We start from the raw sequence: 16,376 nt of genomic DNA, 5'->3' as shown, positions 1-16,376 counted from the left end.
ACTCTTTCCATTTTGATGTACATTGTTTCTTATAACGACTTCAGTAACAGACAACAAAATAAAGATCGAAATTTTTCTTAAGTTTGGGAATAATGCCATAGTCACGATATCTACACTCGCGGCAAACGAAAATCAAAGTGCACATTCTAACCGGAGTCCTTTATGTCAAAGAATTCTGCACATGCGCGATAAAGATAAGATTCTGATACCATTTTTTAAGGTTAAGCAGCGACATAACGTGTACTGCTGGATCGTTCAAAAATATGCGTTGTTGAGGGTTGAAGATCTTAACAATTGCAACAATTTGAGCCTTGTAGGATGAAACAATTAGACGGATCGGGTGAAATGTGAGATATAGTGCAAGATAATGAGGAAAGTGAAATAGAAAATACTTACCGTCAAAGAGGCCGAACTGACCTACATCTCTTTACACATGTCATGTAGATGCATAAAGTCGAAGTACGTTTGAGCCTTGTGAAAAAAGAAAAGAGGATTGAAAATTTACACTTTAATTCTCAAGTGCTTAATCAATGGAATGTATATGTTTTAAAACATTTGGCGGCTGTCAAAGAGCAAATGAATAGGCTCGATATGCCCAGGACCATATCTACTTTAAACTTATATTTAGTACAGCCAAAGTAAAATCAGTGAAAAATTTAAAAACACTTTTCCAGATAGACGTGTTAGCTGGAAGAAAATGAATATCTGACACGTCAAAGCTAACTTAATGACCTTTCTCTACACCTGATAATCATGAAGCATGATTTAAAATTTATCTAGTTATACAAAAATGTGGTGAGGAACGCCATATTGATGATAATTAGTAATACATGCTAATAGTTTTGAAAGAAAGATTCCTTTCAGCTCTTCGTTCAGCTACGTGAATAATTCTCTGGAGTTTACTATCCACGTTTTGCGTTAAATTTAGAATGTGATTTTTCTTCTGATTTTTAGCCTGTCATCAGTGACATTCGTGTAACTGTACGGTGAAAATTAACTGTCTTAGCCTTCAGTTATCTTTCCAGTGGTGTGAGAATTCTGTCGCCAACAGGTGACAACAGTGGTAGATTGAATATTATATTATGAGGAAAACTTCACACAGAAACGTAATCTGGTGTAGTTTTATTGAGTACGGAGATATTCGGATGGCAAAGTGTGGAGACAAAATGATATTTTGTTTTGTTTTTGGTGCTCTCATCATTTCCAGCAGCGGTAAGTATTCCCTTACACATGTATTGTTTTGTAATATCTTATCTGAAACTTTCATTGTTGTTTTTAATATAACGACAACACTGATAATATCATAATCATTCATCGTCACGATCATCAACGCCGTCATCATCATCATTGTCATTGTCATTAGTAACACGGATGGCTTGTAACTTATAAATATTGGGCCCCAACAGTTGAGAGGTATACTGTGTTACATTTGTCCATCCATCACTCTGATTAAGTGGTAAGTTTAGGTCAGTTTTCGGGCATCTTGGTGGGGCATTCAAGTTATTTACGTGCAGTGGTGTATGTTGTTGTTGTTGTTGTTGTTGTAGGGTTTGACGCCATGTTTCAGCACTAGATTGGCTATACACGGCGGCCAGTATAACTGGTGAAGGAAGAGCCTTGGAAAACCGCTTCAAGAACCACCGACGCACGAGAAGCTACTCTCAAGCTTTCTCACGTATCCACGTTAGCCGAGCCTGACAGTGGTGAATGTATGTATGTATGTATGTATGACTTTATTTCCTCCTTAAAAGAAATTAAGAAAAGAGTCATTATCAATATTACATAAACACGAAATAAGACTTAAGTCAACATTAATGAATATACAATAAACTAATCATATCAATAAACATATAAAGGCATAATGAATGTTGTTAAATCTAAACATTAATAACTGGCTTTACATTGTGCTAGCTTTAATTTAAGTCATAGACTGGAAGTTCTGATATATAATTTCCAGGATGTACTACGAGGGAAGTATGCTTTTCTCTACTGGTTTCTTCTAACTTTGTCTTCAAAAGTGGCTTTTTGCCGTGTTAAATCCATCTATTGTAAATATGTAAACATACATAAACTATATGCATTATATCATATCGATTATGTTAAATAGAATACTGATTACATTGTGATATTTATATGTATGTATGTAATTCACGTTACAGCCGTAATGGTGAGAGGTATATCCCAATAATATATAGGTACGACATGCTGCTAGCTTTTAAATTTTTTACAGTTCATCGTGGCTTTGACTGATGCAAATGTTTGATGCTCGATCACTCTGAAAACACGTTGATTTCATAGCTGTGTTTGTCATATAATGGGCATTTGAACTTCATTAGTCATGGATGGAAGTATTGATATGCATATAATAAATGAGCAGAAATTGTGCAGAAATTAAAATGACGCTTCTAGATAATACATTCTTAGTTCAGCAATAAAAAAACTGTTGAAACTATTATGGAAAACAAATGTGTTTAATTGACTGAAATAACAATGAAATACAATATAGACTATAATCCACTGGAACTGGTGTGGCTAAGTTCAATTTTTTGTTTCTTCTTTTCTTTCTCCTTCTCTATCCTTTCATTTGAAAGTCCGACGCTTTATAAACATCATCTACAGGTTAACTAAGAGCGTTACATTTGTAACTAGAATTGTCATCGATGATGTCGATATAGCTACATTACATTAGAATTTGTCAACACTTATCAGACATTGCTTTAGTGTGATAGTTGAACGACATATGCCAGCAAAATCCGAAAGGTCCATTAGCAATTTAGCATTCTTTAGTATTAAGGATATTATGATATTATCCATCTGTTCATTCATCAGTGTGCCCGCACCACAACTCCTTTATCCCTTAAAGTAAGGCTGCAAATTCACGATACATCAAAGTTGTCTTACGCATATAGTAACGATGAGCACGGGGAGAATTAATCTTGACTTCATTCCCTTGGAATCCAAGGCGTGCTCAAATCTGAAAGCTGCTGATCACAGTGGAATTTTCATGTATTTATTTACTGAATCTTGTAGTGTAGGAAGAGATATTTTAGATACAAATAATTTAGGACTCTAATTCCATGTGCCATGGGCTGGGGAGGAGAAAGGTTGGTTATGTTCTGGATGAGGTCGAAAGGGAGGTGTGATGTCTGATATGAAAAATCGTCGTTGTTTTCCCCGGCAAGCAGCCGTGGAAGCAGCTCTAGTATGGAAGGCAAATGACCCTAATGCAACAATTTTAATTCTAAGTTACATGAAGTGCTGGTCCAACACATATTGTTTTATTTCTTTTTCAGCCGCAAATTGCACCTTTCCGACATCCATGGATGGTACGTGGTTGTCCAGTTCGCACGGGACATGGGTAACAAACGCTACCCACATTTATGGCATGGATTTAAAGCTTAGTGGTGCTTCTACCTCCACTGGACCCAGTGGCTTGAATTTTACGTTCAGCTGCTTTGTAAACCATGGCGACAACCTATATGCAATAGAGTAAGATTAAAACTGTGTTGCGACAAAACTGAGACCATACATTCTTGTTACCACCCACCCCCCACCCCCGACATACACATTATTGATTTTTATTGTTGGGTTTGCGAATCTTACTTCCCACCTAAGGAGTGTATACCATGCCTTATAATTATCCATTCATCCAGACACAATGCGAACATTAATCAATACCAGTCTTCCATACACGTTTACCTTTTCAATTATACATCTGTACATCAATATTAAAAGTGTAGACAACTTTGCATGGTTACCACATTCCATTTGGAATGTCAAGATTAGTTCTATTGATAAAATCTTGGAGCCAATATTTTATTAAAAACAGCATTTCTAAATTTATATGTAAGTTAGTTGTCGGCGTTTGGTTTAAGAGTTCCAGAGAAAATAAACATAACTTGTATATTAATTTAATTTAATTTTCAGTAAGATTTTAAATCTTTGCACAATTGTTTGTATGAATCAGCGGACACAAATGCTGTTGACGCAACATTAGACACAACATTATATTTTATGTTTGTAAGAACTGCTTTCATGAGAAACTAACTGGTTGATTATTATTATTATTATTATTATTATTATTATTATTATTTACTGAATTAAATTTGGAAAGTAAGCAAAACTGCTGGTTATAAAAATGTATGGACATTTTTTTTAAATGAGGACCGTCTTCAATGAAGGATTGACAGTTTATTTATTGTGTGTGTGTGTGTGTGTGCGTGTGTGTGCGTGTGTGTGTGTGCGTGTGTGTGTGTGTGTGCGTGTGTGTGTCTGTGCGCGCTTGCTTTCGACTTTTAACGTAGCTTTAACAATTTTCCAGTCATATCGCTACGATCTTGCAGTGTGACAGTTTATAATGATGTCTAGCACTGGGGCATCATGCCCAGACATGTAGCATGATATCCCACCCAGTCACATTATCCTGACACCAGGCCTACCAGTCCTGACACTAACCTTTTAATGCTGAGCGTCAAGCGAGGCAGCTGTTAGTACCATTTTTGTAAGTCTTTGGTATGACTCGGCCGGGGATCGAACCCACGACCTCGCGCATACGAGGCGGACGCTCTAACCACTAGAGTTAGAAATGGATCATGCTTTGGTTTAAGCAGCGTTTTTCGCTTGATTCTGAACCTAACAAAAATAAGTTGGTTAATCTTGATATTAAAATATGTCGACTTGTCAAATACAACTTGGAGAAGAAGAAAGTGGAACGCCAGGCGTCTGCTCTCTCTCTCTCTCGATTATTTAAATTTTAAATCGATCAAATATTACAAGTTCCAACTTTTTTGTGTTGAATTAAGTATCGTTACTTTCAACATTGTCTTAAATCGAACATCGTACGTGTAACATACACAATAACTTCAAAATCCGATACACCTCCTTCTGAATGTAAGTAAACATACGCTTGCAAATTTAACACATGATTCTTAGTGAACGGTCTGAAGTGTAGTGCCAAAGAGTGGGGCTAAGTACAATATTTGTTCTGTTCTACAGGCGTGCACCAAAGATATGTAAAGGACATAGCCAATCAGATTGTTTAAAAAGTAGTAGTTAAAAAGGAAAACTTAACCATAAGAAATTAAAACGTTCGATCCACGATGTTGTTGAATTAGTATTATGGTGCTTAATTTTACATCAAAATGACTTTACGCATCAATAGCATGCTAAATGAAAATATGCAAATGAACTTTGGTTTATAACTGGATTCATTTAAAAGACTCAGTTGTGCCGTCTGTTGGAGAATCTATTAAATGAAAAATCCTGGCTGCAGCTGATATGACCTTCGATTCATTAAAATTTGATAATAAGTTTCAACGCACGCTTTCCTCTACTGGTTTCTTCTAACTTTGTCGAACACTCACAATCCGCCCCAGTTGAATCAGATATAACAATGCGATTGCAAATGTAAACTCCTGTACTTTCCAATCAAAGCGGCATATTTATCAGTCCACATGCTATTCCACAAAATATTTCCATGTAGCGTATCATTCCAATAGTGATAGCAACACTTGCCATATTTACAGGACAGAAAATATCAATCTTCACGAAAATCACGAAATAGAAAATTTCCTGAAATTAGAAATTAGTAATTTTCTATTTGAAAAAATCGCGCATACTTCTAACACATTACAATTCCAACTTTTTCTTGATTTATTTTTCTTTTCTAATATATAGGTATATTCTGCTGGGATAATTATTCAGATTTTCATAAAAGAATACAAGACATGATAACCTTTATACAGAGTGAGAAGCGATAATAGTACCTTCTGAATACCGTTTTTGAACTTGCTAACTAAATTGCATGGGTGCAGGGTTATTTTAATTTAGTTTGAAAAAATTGGGTGACAAAAAAATCTATGTCGGTGTTTGCACCAAGACAAACCCTAACATAGATTCTATTAATCTTGAGTTATTCAGCACTTCGTGTTTTGCATATATACTTTTGAGTAAGAATACAGTCTATCTGAAGCCTCTAATCTCTGACCAAACAGTTATTTGCATAGATAATGTATGTGGAGTACTCACATAGAGCGTTCACAACATCAGTCATAGTATTTAGCGTGTTAGATTATCACAACAAAAATAACTGAAACAGATCAAATAACAACTTAAAGAAAAGCAGCCTTAGCAACAAACCACACTAATATCAACATCAACAATTCAACATTAATAACAACAGAAAGAAAAATAATACTAGTGAAAATAAGAAGTTCTTGTGGCAGACAGCACACGACATAGATGATGAGTACAACCAAAATTATTGCTCAGTTGCAGCGATTAATACTTGAACCATCGAAATCATCAGGTGGCATCGTGGATTGGATAAGAAAGACATATAAGACATGTGCACACTGATTATGAACCTAATGACCTATCTTGATACACTACACCCAAGAGCTGATGTGGACAGTCTATAACACAGAAGATGCGTCATAAGCGTTGATGACTGTTGAGTCAGAAACAAAGAGCCTAGGAAAGTACATCATAAAACTGATGAAGCATTCGTTGCCTTAGTGTAGGTGGAGAGTTTGAGAGAGAGTTTGAGAGAGAGAGAGAGTTTGAGAGAGAGAGAGAGAGAGAGAGAGAGAGAGGAGCCATATAGTGAAATTCAGATTGGAGTTGGTAAAGGCATATGGAGATGGCTTGAAATGGGAGAACACACAGCAAGAAATGCAAGAATTGGCAGTGGCATCCGAGGACCAGGGAGTCTTGGTTAACACCGGTGATATCGGTAGTACGAAATCCAGACGTTATATTTATAATGAACAGCGTGCATACGTAATGATGAAACTAATTAGTCTACTGATCAGTTAATATATCCTTTTAATCCAGTGTGAATAGAAACTTAGGCACAACATAAAACGTAAGCCGCACACTGGCTGTTATCTGATAAATAGAGCCATGAGTTCAAATACGACAACAATGCAAAGCGGCCTAGCTGAGAATAACAAAAAAACCAACAACAGTCCAGTTGGATTTGAATATCCAGACCAACAACCGTAACAACATAATAGGCCGGAAACATTACTGGCTAATACAGTTAGGAAACCGACCTAATTATTAAAAATGGTAGTATGTGGCCTAATAAAGGAACAATGAAGAGCAACAAAGTATTGTGACCTGGCTTGAGAAAGTAAAGAGGAAAGGAAAACACAGACACCATAACAATTGTGTTTGAAACACTGGGAGCTGTAATTCGCTAGCGAGAGACAGATTGATGACTCAATATTAAAATGCAGACCAACTGGAGAACCTAGCATTCCTCAGGCCAGTTGAAATACTGCAGAAGTTTCTTGATATCTAAGGGTACGGGAAGTGGTCCGATTCCGCATATAAGACCAGATGGAAATGCCATAAAAAGTGTAGTGAGACAACGGAATACTACAACAACAATCACAACAACAACGACGACGACTACTACTACTGCTGCTACTAATAGTACTACTACTACTACTGCTACTACTACTACTACTAATTATAGCAATGTGGATAATGACGATGATTTTTTTCTCCCAATCTGTAGAGCATTTATGTCCATACATATATTGTACTGCTATATTACGTACAAGGGGCGTTCAATATCTGAAGATATTTTCCATGGTATATAAAAAGGTCAGGATCATTTTATTCACGTAAAAGTTGATGGAATGGATACACAACATAGTTAGTTGCTATCCGAAGCATCAACTCTATTACAGATGATATTGAGTACATAGATAATATTGCAAACATCAGATTTATTATAGATTTGTTCAACCTCAAGCGCACATTCGGAATGAAGATGATGATGGACAAGATAATTAATTTTTTTTACTGTACTCTTATGGTACCCAGATCTTGCGGACTATACATGTTGTTATGGAGTTTTGTAAAACTAAGCAAAATGTGACAATAATTGAAGGCGTGTATGATCGCATATCAGTGTCTGCGATGATGTGAAATAATGTATATTATTCAAAGGAATGTGCTAACACAAGCACATGTTCCAGCAAGAAAGGTTAGGTCCTAAGGATTTGTCAGAGTTGACATTAAAGTTCTCACAAAATTCCTGAATTATAGCATTCCACATCAAACAGAGTATTGCTTCTCTTGCCATCTTTCCGGCTTTCTCACTTCGTATATATCTCAAAAGGTTTGATGTGGCGAGCAAGCCGATGGTAATTCGGGGTACAAAGCGGGAACTAACATTTCACAAAATCTTTCTTTTTTGTACTGTATGTAATCAGCGCAGGTTGAGTTGAAAGCTGATAATTTTTCATTGGGGTTAACAAAAATGCTTACTGAAGAAATTTTAAATGTTTTCTTAGTTATTCTAAAACAGGTCAATTTCATGAAATTTCGATGGATATCACATAAAACAAAGTTAAGCTTGCTGTTGTTGGGACAAGACCACTGTAAGGAATCTTAATCCATGTTTCAGATCCACATCCATGTATGAGATTTTCAAAGGCTCTTTTGTAACGCTGCGTACATGCGTAGACTTGAGAGAGATATCATCTGCAAAGTTTGTTTATTACATTGCCAAAGGTATGATGATGTATCTGAAATGAAATACGTTTTGCTTGTTAGTCAGTTATTTCGAGAAATTTACTTTATTTTGCATATGCTAATCGAAAACAATTAAAATTAATTTTTATAGCAAAGAGCAACAAGGTAATGTAAGAAACACAAATATAAAATTTATTGAATTTGTTTGTACAATGCCATTTTTTGATGCTTAAAATAATATGCACAACGTGGTCGATGAAATGTTTCTTTGTTAAGATTCATCTAATACTTATAAAGTTGTTCTCTCGCTCTCTCTTATCTTGATGATTTTCAAAACTTGCTGAACGTAAATTCATTAAATATACTTATAAGCATCAATACAGATTTTAGCATCAAACGATTGCTATACAACTAATACGATTTTGCTTCTTGCAGCCCCGGATACAAACGGAGATATGCTCACGGCTAATAACGCATACGAACGGATTTGTGACAGCAGCGACTACAATGCATCCTACGCACATCATGTAATGCTGAAAAATGGTATATTTTATTTGTCATCATACCTGGATCATGCGTTTCTCTATCATTAATGTTCAAAGATTTAATGGTTGGTTTCATAGCGGTTGTTTCCTAATGCATAGTTCTTCCTTTACGTAAAAGGGTAGGTGAAGTTGAAAATTACAGAGATATTTCATGATTAGTACACTGTGTAAATTGTTTTCTAGACTCTTAAACAATTGGCTTGCGAAGCGGACAGACGAAGGTAATACAAAAATCTTAGCGTAAGCTGCTTTAACAAAATGCGAAAAGTGTATATGATATATTTGATCAATTCGCATATCGCAATTAGAAGGAAGACATTATTGTATGGTTTATTGATGGTTATAACACTTTTGGCTCTACGATTACAACATATTTAAATAATACAATTTTGTGCTGGTAAAGCATTTTTTGTTTCTCTATTGGAATGCAAGGTAATTATTTATCTCTTTTCCCATTAGTGATATACATAATGTATTCAGAAGAATAGTTTAGATGAAAAGATGCAGAGAGTTTAAAATTATATTTATGTTTTACATGGTGATGACACTGTAATATACTCTTAGGTAGACGTTGACTTTAACCTGTATTGTGATTCTTGAAGCCATAAAGTCAACGCCAAAATGCAAAGATGGTGGTTTTCAGAAAAGATGGTTGGCAATTAGAAAATGTTAAGTATGGTATTAATAATTTAGGAATAATCTGGACATTTTATTATCTTTGTAGTACTTTCGGCTGGTAGATCCCCCAAAGGTCAAGATTATAAGCAGTATTTAAGTATAACAGATATCAACTTTCGTGGCATCGATTACGTATAAAACAATGCATACACAATGATTTTCTGTATGGTGATTCTAATGGTGAACTCAGTTATCTGGGCATCAGAGCATCTGCAATTACGGTCTTAGGAGTCTCAGTAGCTATAGGAGGGAATAAATAAAAAGCTATGTGGTATAATAATATAGATTGTTTCCCGAGAAAGCTAATCGGGGCTTCTCTCGTTCGAAATATTTTTTTCTTTATCATGTTTGGTTAAATGAAGGTGTTTCTTTCTATGCATTGTATGAATCAGACAAGTAACTAATAGTTGGGCAGTTACCCGCCTCCAAGTCGAGGAACATTGGATACTGAGCATAATGCTTATTGATCAGGTCATTAAGTGTAATATCAGCCTGGAATATTCATGTTTCATTATCTGAGACCTCTTTTAATACATTCAACTTCTACGTAAATCCTGCCTATACACGTACGTAATTTAGATGTTAACAGCAGGATACAATGATATTATTCTTATAGTGGCTATTGCTAGCATCCGGTTTAAAGTCATTTATCTCCAGAAAATGCCGCAAAGCACACACTTTTGATTGTCGAGAATGTTCTTACTAAGATCATTAAAGAAGTTCGTATGTTGTGTACCGAGTCATCTAGTACACAGGCTAGTTTCTCAAACGTTAACGTCAATATATATGGAGAATGAATAAAGGTCTTATCCCTTTAAAGATAGCACTTGTTCACAAAACTTGACTGTATGACTGACAAGTTCAACTAAAGCAATAATATACAGAAAAATTGCAAAGGATTGTTTTCATTGTTTTAGAGTGCCGCTTATAAACTGAGGGTCGTTTTATCGACTCATAGTTAATAGTGGTAGGTGGCTAATCGCCAAAATTCCACACGTTATAGAAAAGCTAGATTTTGCAATGTTTTGAAAGACGTATTCCGTTTTACATTTATATATCCTATATTTTGGCACTTACAAAGACACTTGTTTGGCTGAAACCCTAATTACAATTCTGAGAGTGCTTGAAAGGTTAAAGTTACAGAACTGTTTAAAATAACGTTGATTTAGGGCATAAAGCATGTATTTAAATCCGAATGTATTTCAACAGTAACTTTTATTTTTCATTTTCTATCTTTCTAGTTTTATCATAATATTGTCTGATAAAATAAAATACCATCACTTCCTCTAATCGCCCTATATAACAATACACCTAATGAATAATAATTTCATAATGGGAGCTACATAAAGACGGGAACAGAGAATTTTCGGAATTATATAGATTTGTCTAAAATTTAATGTTGTATATAACTTTATTCATCGTCAACACATGCCATTTTAAGTCATTTGATTATTGAAATAAAATTTGATTGTGAAAAAGTATGGCAAAAAGAAATATAACGATTTCCATTCCTGAATAAACTTACTAGCTTATTTATCCTTCAAAATCCATTCAGCATGATAGTGGGAAATGTTGGAATGCAATTACACGTGAAAAGGTTATGAAAATATATTTAGAGTCAAACATCTTTGAAAACCTTGAGCAAGATGTACAACGTTTTATTGATTATGTTTGCAGGCAGTGAAAGTGATGCCTTCATTATGTGTCCGTCAAGCATATATGGTACTTACTCCTACAATGACTCTTGCAAGGATACAATGTATAACACGACAAGTGTGACTGTCTGTACAACACGGCAGGAAATAGTCTTCAATTACAATGTATGCAGCACGCCAATCATGTATTCCCGTGAGTAATCCTTTGTCTTATTATGTGCTTGATGATGAGTCACACATGCCTGGTTTGGGCGAAAAGATTTTGATTTTAACGGACTATGGACGTGTATTGCTACTTGCAATAACGTATTGCAAAATGTGTTACTTTTATATACAATACCATTTGTGTTTTGTTTTGCGGGCTCACATTTCTTTCATTGAAGTTGGATATATATTCTGAGTGTAGGTTTTCACATTGCAATACAAATCCAAAGAATTCCAAATAAGAATATTAATTCACAGATGTCGTTATCATGATCGAATTTTAATAGTTTTGCTAAATTATTTTAGGAAATAAGAAGTCGATTCGTACTCATTTGGAAGGATATTTTATTTAGAGATATGAATTTAAGAGAATATGTCCGCACGAATTTAGGTCATGCCCCAATTTCAAGAGTTGCTCCTTTACCCATTCTGCTAATCTGAGTCAAAACGAAGGTTATGGTGCCTTTTCATTTCCAATCATAATATTGAATTATAAAACATAAATGTACGAAACATACTGTCTAGATGGGACTACTTATTTAATCTTGTCCTGCCTCACATTAAAAGTATGGATTCTACATTTATTCTTGCAGGAGAAGGAATACTGGATTGTGTGTATTACATAACAAATGGATCTGTTTCCTACCTGACAGTCTACAACAGTGATTCAACTACGCCTGACGAAATTAACTACTACCGTTTCACGTGTATTGTATGTATTTACCATACTTCAAACAAGAACCAAATATGATTGTTACATACTTAGTTAACCTGTATTTTTATCAGCTTAGGCATTGCTTGACTCGCGTCTGGAAACTAATTTTCTCACATGTAATATGACGAACACAGCTGTTATATAAATTACAAGAACGTTTACGGGGATGAAATAAACTATTTTATTTTATGCTAAGCAGTGAACTACTTGATTTTCTAATTAAAATAATATCGATATTTTACTGTAGTGAAAACATAATATTTTTTCACAACAGGAACTACTTTTTTGGGTCAGAATATACTTACCTCCCTTTCATTTTCTGTCAGTGAACTACGTTTTCCTTATGTACATGTCATTGTCATTATTAATAATCCCTGTCTGTTATCCTTGAAATTTGTCGTTTGTTATTCTGGAAATAGCAGTTAAAGTTTATCAATGTGATGTGGAACTAATTTTGTGCGCAGGTACACATAGCACAGCAGAACATGTACTGTAAACAGCTGACATTACCGTAAGAAATCTGCTAATTCACTGTGTCACAAACTTTAGGTAGCCAACTTATGTGAGCATAAAGTAAAAAGAATATTTGCTTGAACGAGTGAATAAGGGACACATTTCATCTCGTGGGTGAAAAATTCATCCACTCGATGAAATATATGCGTTGTTCACTCGTTTCAAGCAAATATTCTCTATTTCTTTACTGTATGTTCCTCACTCACCCTTTTTGTTCAAAGCTATGACGATGGTCCGTCTTTATGCATATTACCATTGCTTTACAAAAGATTATTACCTATGTTCTTATAAAAGCTTTAATCACACACATTGTATGTCTAATATATAGTGAACATTCGTTAGAGATGACACTGAATGCAAAAATTATAACTAGATCTACCGAAGCCTTATGCTTGAAACTTGTTCCATGAATAGATTATGTGCTTTATGGCCTAAATATTCAATCAAATGATCGTCATCAGTGTATGAAGTTTCTTTAGAAAAGATCACAAAATTATGATAGGGTTTGTAAGGTAAATGACATAAAAAAAAGAAAAAAAAAGAGGTTGAGTTATTGGAAGAAAGAAACATTTATTTGTGAAACTATGTATACATTTTGAAATCTGTAAAACACTAAATAATAGACCGCCTTAGATTATAGAAAATTGTGCGAGCTATAGCTTGCTAAAATGTTATTGACGTTCAAGTTATGTGATATCAAGATTACAATGTTAATCATATCTATCTATCTATCTATTTATCTATCTATCTATCTATCTGTCTGTCTGTCTGTCTGTCTTACTGTCTATCTATCTATCTATCTATCTATCTATCTATCTATCTATCTATCTATCTGTCTGTCTGTCTGTCTGTCTCACTGTCTATCTATCTATCTAACTGTCTGTCTGTCTGTCTGTCTATCTATCTATCAATGACGACTACAGCAGTCAAAGAGTATTAGTTGATTAGGTAATAACCGGTATTATGTATAAAAGGGTTAAGTATTCGTAGGTATAAGCTATACTAGTAAGTTAGGCTTTATTATGTGTTAGATATAAGTGGTGTTAACTATCATTAAAAATACAGTTAACAACTAGCTTGTGGAGTGGGAAGATGAATTCAAGGATCTTGTTTATAAATGAAATGTTGATTTTACCGTTTTGTTTCAAACGTCTTTGAACTTATCGCAATGACGGCAGCAATTTATGTTATCTGCGATTTTATAATACTTTCATGGTGTTGTAATGGTGGTATATTTGTAACACTTTCAGGGTATTGGAATCGCTGTACATTGTTCACGAAGTTCTCATTTACAAGTTTGAAAGGTTGCTTCTGTGACTCTTGTTTACAGAGAAACAAAATTATACTTTTAATATCTAAAACGTATGGTTAAGTTGAATGATCTAAATTTCTTGCCGAGTTATTGCTGAATAACCACGGTTTCCAAGGTAATTTAAAAGTGCCGTTATATGAGTACACACGTGTTTCAATCAGAAACGATGTAAACCATTACAAACCAAGTAGTTGTTTTTAGCAATCATTTATTCGCTAGTATCATATGATATTAATATGCTGAAATGAATGACGTTTTCACATATATTTACTTAATATATTGCTTAGTACTATCTTATTCTCATATATAAGTAGCGGTGTTTGGTTTTAATATTATGATAAAATAGAGTCTGGCTGCATTTGTTTTTGTTAGGATGGCTTATACGAGCCAGGAAAACAGTTTTAAAATCCATTGTATTGAACTTATTTGATTAAGTTTTAATACTTTTGTTCGCTTTATTTTTGCGCAATTGAATTTGCTGCCTTTGCTATTGGTGTACATCAAAATGAAAGAAATTATAGTCAGATGTTCGGAAAATTATGTCTCAAACGTATAAATTAGACCCACAGTGTAAATATACTTTTTCAGACTTTTAGATATACACTAAGTAGATACAACTATTCATCATTTGATTGAAAAGGAAAAGCATATCAAAAGTTCAATCAGACATTGTTTATGCGCAAAGTTAAATTCATATTTTACATCGTTATCCTAGTTCCCATTATGATCATATTTCACGAATGCTAACATTTCATAACCAGTCCCCATAACGGTGTAGTAGCCAATCATTCAGGCGGGCTTTAAAACGTAAATCTGTCATTTAATAAATTAAATGCCCGGAACATATTCTGATTACTACTCGAGAATATAGCTTAATGTCTACTCCTGTCATGCTTAAACATCTTTCGTCAAACAAAGAAGACTGTTTGATTGGTCGTTGTTAATGGCAAACCAGCATATAAAAGACTACATAGTGCCTTGGCAAGGTAATTCAAACGTCATATCCAAAGATGAACCACTACGGCCGCCTAAAGCTGATTTGGACTGGATTCTAACCCGCAACCTATTGGTTGTGAACTCGGCACGCTAAACACAAAGGTACCGCTACTCAGAAGATAATGTAAATCATGGGTCTCAAACTCGAACCACTCCGAGAGCCGCATGAGGGCTTTTTTGATGGCCCAAGGGCTGCACCACATTTGTTGTCTCTCATGAATCCTTGTAACGCCAATCATTTTGCAGACCACAAGATACGGCTTGGCGGGCCGCACGCGGTCCGCGGGCGCGTATTTGAGATCTCTACTGTAAATCGTTTGAAGCCAGGAGGTAATTTATTATAATAGTTTGATCATGTGTATAAAATATTCAAAGCAAAGGTTCATGATTTTCGCTCCACAATGGCTTGGTGCTGAAGGACGGATATGTTACATAAAATTGATTGAAGAGTTGTATGACTTCATATGACTGGCTTTTTTTCTTTTATGATGCAAAGGTAAAAAGAAAATTCATCACATGGAAATGTCTCCTCACTCCGTTTCTTTCTTTCTGTCTGTATATGTACAGTCCTTTCATGCAATCACAATATTAAAACTATTATGAGTAATGAATGTTTTAGGTTTTGGAAGAATTCACCAACATAGTGTACCTGACTGCAAAAGCGAAAGAGTGTGCGGCATCTCAAAATACGACCTTCGTGAACACAGGTCAAGCGATGGTATGGAGGCCTTACGGTAAGCTATTTTGATTGATTAAAATCGTATTATGATATGAATTATCATGTTATCAGATATTAAAGATAAGGATAGTGGTTGCTGAATCGATCGTGAAGATGATCACAATGAGGGTGATGTTGCGCAGGAGTGTAGGTTGAAAGATGTTGAGATTATCGGATAAAAAGATCATCTGGTGGTTCGTATGAGTATCTGTCTTTCTTTCTAGTAATGCAAGCGGCTATTGAATATAAATGCGTTTTCATTTTCATCATTACTCAAATATAAAGGTCTTCTTAGTTATTAAAACAAACAAATGTATCTACCTCAAGAAAAAGCTTATACTTTCCATTTTGTAATTTATCATGCTTCGTGAGTAGTGAATGGGGTCACCCTAGGGACAATGGGAATTACCATTAAAAACATCCCTGGGTCACTCTTGGGACTATGTAAATTTAACATGGGTGATATTGCTGGGTCACTCTAGGGACAATGGGAATTGAACATGGGACTATAGTGTGGGTCTGTCTAGGGACAAGGGGAATTTAACATGGA

At 34.9% G+C, this 16,376-nt stretch overlaps 1 protein-coding gene across 1 annotated transcript in view; it reads left to right on the top strand.

The window, feature by feature from the left end:
* The first annotated feature begins 447 nt into the window (after window positions 1–447).
* The window catches only part of LOC149797004 (uncharacterized), a 76,896-nt gene continuing 60,967 nt past the window's right edge, over window positions 448–16,376 (top strand). Inside the window, exons 1-7 of the mRNA XM_089960692.1 lie at window positions 448–1,212; window positions 3,294–3,489; window positions 8,423–8,529; window positions 8,926–9,033; window positions 11,391–11,561; window positions 12,166–12,284; window positions 15,728–15,842. Coding sequence (XP_089816818.1) covers window positions 1,083–1,212; window positions 3,294–3,489; window positions 8,423–8,529; window positions 8,926–9,033; window positions 11,391–11,561; window positions 12,166–12,284; window positions 15,728–15,842 — 946 coding nt within the window. The 5' untranslated portion in view covers window positions 448–1,082. The remainder of the gene's footprint in view (window positions 1,213–3,293; window positions 3,490–8,422; window positions 8,530–8,925; window positions 9,034–11,390; window positions 11,562–12,165; window positions 12,285–15,727; window positions 15,843–16,376) is intronic.

Source organism: Sinohyriopsis cumingii, chromosome 6 (genome assembly GCF_028554795.1).
Source record: "Sinohyriopsis cumingii isolate HCF-2022 chromosome 6, ASM2855479v2, whole genome shotgun sequence".
In the NCBI taxonomy this organism is placed as follows: domain Eukaryota; kingdom Metazoa; phylum Mollusca; class Bivalvia; order Unionida; family Unionidae; genus Sinohyriopsis; species Sinohyriopsis cumingii.
The sequence above is the reverse complement of the archived record's forward strand: the minus strand, read 5'-3'. Positions and strand labels throughout refer to the sequence as shown.